This window comes from Myotis davidii, unplaced genomic scaffold (genome assembly GCF_000327345.1).
Source record: "Myotis davidii unplaced genomic scaffold, ASM32734v1 scaffold489, whole genome shotgun sequence".
Lineage (NCBI taxonomy): Eukaryota > Metazoa > Chordata > Mammalia > Chiroptera > Vespertilionidae > Myotis > Myotis davidii.
In genome coordinates this window covers 248,006-254,462 of record NW_006299708.1, presented here as the reverse complement: position 1 = coordinate 254,462, position 6,457 = coordinate 248,006, and the positions used below count along the sequence as shown (strand labels likewise).

The 6,457-nt window shown below is 35.3% G+C and overlaps 1 protein-coding gene across 1 annotated transcript in view; it reads right to left on the bottom strand.

The window, feature by feature from the left end:
- COL4A5 (collagen type IV alpha 5) overlaps positions 1–6,457 on the bottom strand; it is a 278,780-nt gene that overhangs the window by 85,788 nt on the left and 186,535 nt on the right. Inside the window, exons 26-29 of the mRNA XM_006775788.2 lie at positions 4,074–4,166; positions 3,875–3,979; positions 2,578–2,675; positions 1,171–1,321 (exon numbers count right to left, since the gene is read on the bottom strand). Coding sequence (XP_006775851.1) covers positions 1,171–1,321; positions 2,578–2,675; positions 3,875–3,979; positions 4,074–4,166 — 447 coding nt within the window. The remainder of the gene's footprint in view (positions 1–1,170; positions 1,322–2,577; positions 2,676–3,874; positions 3,980–4,073; positions 4,167–6,457) is intronic.

The window sequence follows — 6,457 nt, the reverse complement described above, 5'->3', positions numbered from 1 at the left end:
GGGGGGGGGCTCAGGGGGCAATGGAGGGATAAGGACACATATGTAATACTTTAATCAATAAAAAAAAGAAAGCCCGCTCCCAAAAAAACAGAAATGCATAAAAAAAAATAAGTCAATGAATGGAGAAAGCAATGGATAGATATGTGATAAGTCATGCATAGTAAAATGTTGACAAAATAATATCAGTGATGGTTATACAGTAGTCACTGTAAAATACTTTCTACATTATATATAGAAATTTAAAAAATAAAAAATAAAATGTCGAAGAGATAAATGTTAGTTGTAGAATCTAGGTGGTGGACATATAAGTTTTCATTGTACAGTTAATTTTTTTCTGTTTAAAATTTTCTCAATACAATGTTTACAAGACTATACTGAGATACCTACTTATTCTATCAGGTTGGCAAAAATCCAAGAGTTTGTCAACATACTTATCAAGGCTGTGGGAAAACAAGAATACTCATACATTGCTGCTAGGAGTGTAAAATGGTGCAAATTAAGAAGAATATAATAATATCTAGGGGTTCATTTACCCTTCAATTCAGAAAATCCATTTTTATTTACTCTATTCTGCTATCACACCTGTATCCATATGAAAGAACACATATACAAGGTTATTTACTGTTGTGTTAATTCTAATAAGAAAAAAAAAACTTGTCAAAAATTCTCAAAACCATCTAGCAACCAGTAACTGTTAGAATGAACTATGGTATAACCAAGCAATTCAAGCTATTTGTAAAAAATAAAGATCTCTATATACTGACATAATTTAACAAAACAAGTAAAGTTCAAAAAGTCAAAAAGTAGTACACTATCTTTTGATAAAGGAAATAAAAGTATATTTTATTGGTTTATATTTGTCTGAAGTAACACTCACTAAAATTAATTAAATAAATAATTAAAAACAGCTACATATGGAATGAGGAGGAACAGAGTGGATGGAGATGGGTTAAAAGGAAGATTCCTCAGTGTTACTTTTGCACATATATGATTCTATTATCTATACAATAAAATAAACACATCAATATCAATGAAGGATGGGAAAAAAAGGAGTGGACAGAGTGGCAGCATAGACTTTACTTAATTGGACTTATCACCCATAAACTTTCCCAATAGTTTCAATATCTACAAAAGTTAAAAGCAAATTGAAAGTAGCAATACGTTCCATACCTTTTGGTCCAGGTAGCCCATCTAATCCAGTGTGTCCGGTAGGACCTGGAGGTCCTGGGAAACCACGATCACCCTTTGGACCAAGTGTTCCTTTGATCCCTGGCAGTCCTGGATGCCCAGGTGGCCCAGGTAGCCCAAATCCTGGTTCTCCCTATAGCATACACATAACAAAACACAACAGAAACTCCTATGACTTTCTCAGTATTGATTGTTTACAAGAGAGAATTTAAAGCATAAAATACAAGGTAATACTTCCCCCACACACACCTATGGGTGATGGAATAGAGTAATTAAATGAAAAGTAATTTGTATGTTGGAGAGAACATCTGGAAGAATTGGAAATGAGGCTTAGTAAAACAAATTAAATGATTTGGGCTGGTTTCAGGACAAGAAAAAGATAACTGAGGGAGAATGAGACTAAACCCAAGTGAGGAAATGTGATAGACTGAGTATTAGATGATTATTTTTAATTTGTCTAAGTATGGTAATGGCATTGTGTTTTTTGTATAAAATGTCCACTTACTTAGAGATGAATAGTGAAGTATTATAGGTAAAATTACATGATTTTGAGATTTATGTTAAAATATTTCAGCAAAGAAAGAGGGAATAGATGAAGCAAATAGGATAGTCTTGATAATTTGAAATCTGAGTGATGGATATATGAAAGTTAATTGTATTATTCTTTTACTTTTTTGTTCATTTGAAAAGTTTTATAATAAAATAAAAATAATTAATCACTAGAGAGTTGCTTCTCATGAGAGCTGGTATCATGGTCAATTGTTCTTCCCATGGGGGAAAAAATTGTAATGATGAAAACACAGCAAGTTTAAATTAATTAAGCACAGAAAATAGAGACAGTTAGGATAAATACATATCATAGCAGTTTGCTGAAGGTTGACTGAACAAAATTTTAAATTGGCTAAGACATAATAAAAGGAATGGAAAGTAATTCAGGCACATTTATCATCATCAAAATCATTAAAAGTTGATAGCAGTGATTTGCAGCATGTATTTGGGAAAGAACTGGGACAGAGGGACAGTTCTTGGCATAATATTCAACGACATTTCAACCAATCATCACAGGGAGGCACGGACAAACATAAAATAGGTTGGCGATGCTACAGAGAAGCACAGGGGGAGTTGATGAGTGTATTCTTTCATCTATAATCTCCTATCTCATTAAATAATTGGTCACTATAAAACAGGTTCAAAAAAATTTTTTTTGCTTTAAATATGACCTCTTGGACTATTAAAGACTGTTTTGGGTTAAATATTTTTAATGAAAATATAATCAGTTAAGTTTATTTATCTAGTGAAGACTTGGGGTGATGTGTAAATCAAAATAGAAAGCTAAAGCTAAAGAAGGTGGGGGAAATAAAAAAGGGGAAAAGAACAAATGTCCCAGACCTTTGGTCCTGGAGAACCTGGTGGCCCAGAAGGACCTTCTAGACCCATTCTTCCAGGTGTCCCAGGTGCTCCTGGAGGGCCTGGAATTCCAGGAAAACCTGTAAAATGATAAGTCATTTTAAATCTCCAAATAGAAGACACTATAGCAGGGGTGGGCAAACTTTTTGACTCCAGGGCCAGAATGGGTTCTTAAACTGGACCGGAGGGCTGGAACAAAAGCATGGATGGAGTGTTTGTGTGAACTAATATAAATCAAAGTAAACATCATTACATAAAAGGGTACGGTCTTTTTTTTTTAGTTTTATTCATTTCAAACGGGCCGAATGTGGCCAGCGGGCCGTAGTTTGCCCACGGCTGCACTATAGGAAAGATACCCAAACTCCCAAACGAACAATGTTTACCCTATCCAATCATGCGTAGTGACTACAATAAGATGTTAAAACCACAATGACATTTTAGATGACCACTTAAGATCAAGCTTACAGATATTGGTATTCTCTCTCAATCACCTTATGGCCCTATCATTTTCATAAAGGGCTAATATGTGTGGAAGATATGCTCTTCTAAAGTGGAATGAAAGCTATTATGAGGCAAAACTGAACACAGGGAATGCATCTCACACAAAAATGCAGAAAATATTTTCTTCTGCTTACATCAAAATATAGTATACAAAATGTCTACCATATAATTCTGGAAATGAGCTAAAACAATGGAAGATATTACATAAAAACACAAAAGTCAAATCTGACTCTAAGTCATTTAGTTTAAGTGAGTAAGGATATGTTTAGCACTATTCTCAGAAGAATTCACACTCTTGCCTTTCATGAGAATAAATTTTGTGAAGAATAAAACAGAACTGAAGCAACAGATTTTTAAAATTTCAGGAAGTCAAGAGAATATGATTTAGAATAAAACATTACTTGGTAACATGTGTGCAATGAATATGTTTTCTGTTTAATGCAATCCATTCATCTAGTGAGTGCATACTATGTTCTAGGAACTGTTCTAAGCCCTGAAAATGCAATGGTGAACACAAAAGATAATAATTACTGTGATTTTTAAAGCTTATGTATAATTTTTAAATATCTGTGATTTAGACATTTTCTTGTCTAGACTATTTTAAATAAAGAAAAATGAAAGTATAGTTCATGCATGCGGTGACTTTTCATTTATATTCTTCATAGTACATAGAAAAAAGGTACAATTTATATATTTTATTGTTGACTATAAACTATGTCAAAGAATAATGTCATACTAACCAGCTAACCTAACCTGCCTGCTACCCATTCCTACATACCTTTGGGACCAGGTGGTCCAGGAAGCCCAATTCCAGGGATACCTGGCTCTCCTTTGCTACCTGGTATTCCTGGCAAGCCTGGTTGGCCTGGGAGTCCAGGATCACCTAAGGAGAGAAGCAACAGTTTTTTAAAAGGGAAACCTTCATATAAAGAAACCAATAAATATTGAAGACCTGGTCAAATACATTCTTCACCTACCTGGAAGACCTACTTCACCATCTCTGCCTGGGATACCAGGCAGGCCAGGCTTCCCTGGCTGGGTTATAGTCTGACCTGGATCACCTTTAGGACCTAAGGACAAATGGGAATCAATAGTGAATAAGTGTTCTCTTGACTAAAGATATCTTCTAATTAAAAACACAAAAGAGAAAGTATAGTCTTTGGAAAATGCAATCTAACAAAAATCTATAAGAAAAACAATCACATATTATATATTCAAGAAAGATACCAAACACAGAAGAATGAAATTTCAAAAATAAAAAAGTGATGACAGCTTTCATAGTGCAATACATAGACCTTATATCATAGAAATCTATACCTGAAACTTATGATCCTATTAACCAATGTCACTCCAATAAAATAAATTTTAAAAAGCTTCTATGATTAAAGATGGAATCTATAAAATATTTTTAAATATAGGTAAAAAGGGCCTTAAAGAATCAAATTGAAGTAAACTAATGGTTCCTTAAGATTTTATGTGTGCAAAGTTCAAGTACACCTACTTCTTATTAATTGAAATAAGGACTTAAAATAGGCTCAGGTCCAATAAAAATTTCTTAAACATAAAATTAAAAGCACTAACCATGATAGAAAAGACTGATAAATTTGACGACATTTTAATTTATTTCTGTCCATTAAAGATGTCATACAGAGAGTAAAAATGACAAGCTATAGTTAGTAAAAATTTTGCAAGATGAATAGCTAACAGAAGAGAACTAATACATAAAATATATAGGGTGGTGCAAAAGTATGTATACAGTTGTGAGCATATGAAACAGAGTTTATTCTTGTATTATTATTTATTAATTATTATATTATTTTCCATCGAAACACCTGTATGTATGTGTATAAATAAATATATGGTCCAAAAATGTATACACATTTTAACAGCTGATAATTCACCTAATTTTCACTCCTTTTCAGGTTTAACTGATTTGAAATAATGGGTGAAGCCCAACTAAGCTTTAAACAAATAAAATATATACTAAAGAGCCACTAGACTGTTTTTTTAAGGGGATACATAAATGACAAAATTTTTATAGTACAAAACCAGCAACAGTCAATTAATTGAAGAAGCTCAAATAGTAAACAAATCGAATGATTATTGGCGTTTGCAATTCCATTGCTTTGTGTCATTAGCAGTACCTGGACCAGAACATCATCAGTTTGAAAACAGGCACTGACAAATAAATTATTCATTTCTGTAGATTCTTTTAAATTTTAAAATTGAACTTTATGTTAATAAACAATGACCTTATAATCATTCAAATTGTGTAAATATTTTTTTGGAGAAAACACTTTAATCGACATTTCATAAAAGGAAATGAAAATGTTTAGTAAATATATAAAAAGGTGCTAGACTTTAATGTAACCAGAGAGATACAAAAAATTGCCATGCGATATATCACATTTCAAAAAATTGGCAAAAATGTAAAAGTGTGACAATACAAAATGTTTATGAGGATGTAGAGCAATAAGCAATCTCCAATACTTCTGATAGAAATATAAATTGGTACAATTGCTTTGGATATAGTTTAGAATTATCCAGTAAAACTTAAGATGCATTTATTCTATGCCTTGAAAACGCTAATCTAAATAGACACCCTAATCCAGGTACTAGCAAATTTTTTTCTGTAAAGAACCAGACAGTAAATACTGTATGTTTTTGAACCACATGGTTTCTATTATAACTGCCCAACACTGCAGTTGTAGTGCAAAAGCAACCATAGTCAATAGTGAATGATTGTGTTCAAAAAACACTTTCATTCATGACAAAAAATGTTTCGTCAGTTTTAATCCATGGGCTATAATTTGCTGATGCTTGCCTCCAGCCAGCAAACCAGCTGATCAGGGGGCGGGGCTGGTGGCCAACCTCCCACGGCCCCTCCCCCTGACCAGTCCCACCCCTGATCACCCGCCCCTACCCTAATAGGGGGCAGGACTGGCCGGCAAACCACCTGCAGCCTCTCCCCCTTGCTAGCCCTACCCCTGATGGGCCCCCACCACCCCAATCGGTCTGAGGCCTCTCCCCTGAGCCAGCTGGACCCCTAATTGGCCCCTCCACTCTCATCAGGGGCAGGGCCAGCCAGCCAACCACCCATGGCCCCTCCTCTTTCTGCTGGTCTCCCATAGGTCCCCCCACCCCATTCCAGGATGGATCAGCTGGCCCACTACTCACAGACCCTCCCCACAGCCTTTCCCACCCCCAATCAGCCCCAACCATCCCCCATAGCCTGTGGTCCCTCCCCTCAGTCATCTCTGCCCCCAATCACTCCCACACACACCAGTCAGGGGTGGGGCTGGCTGGCCAACCTCCAACAGCCCCTCCCCTGGCCACTGACCCCTGATTGCCCCCCCACCCA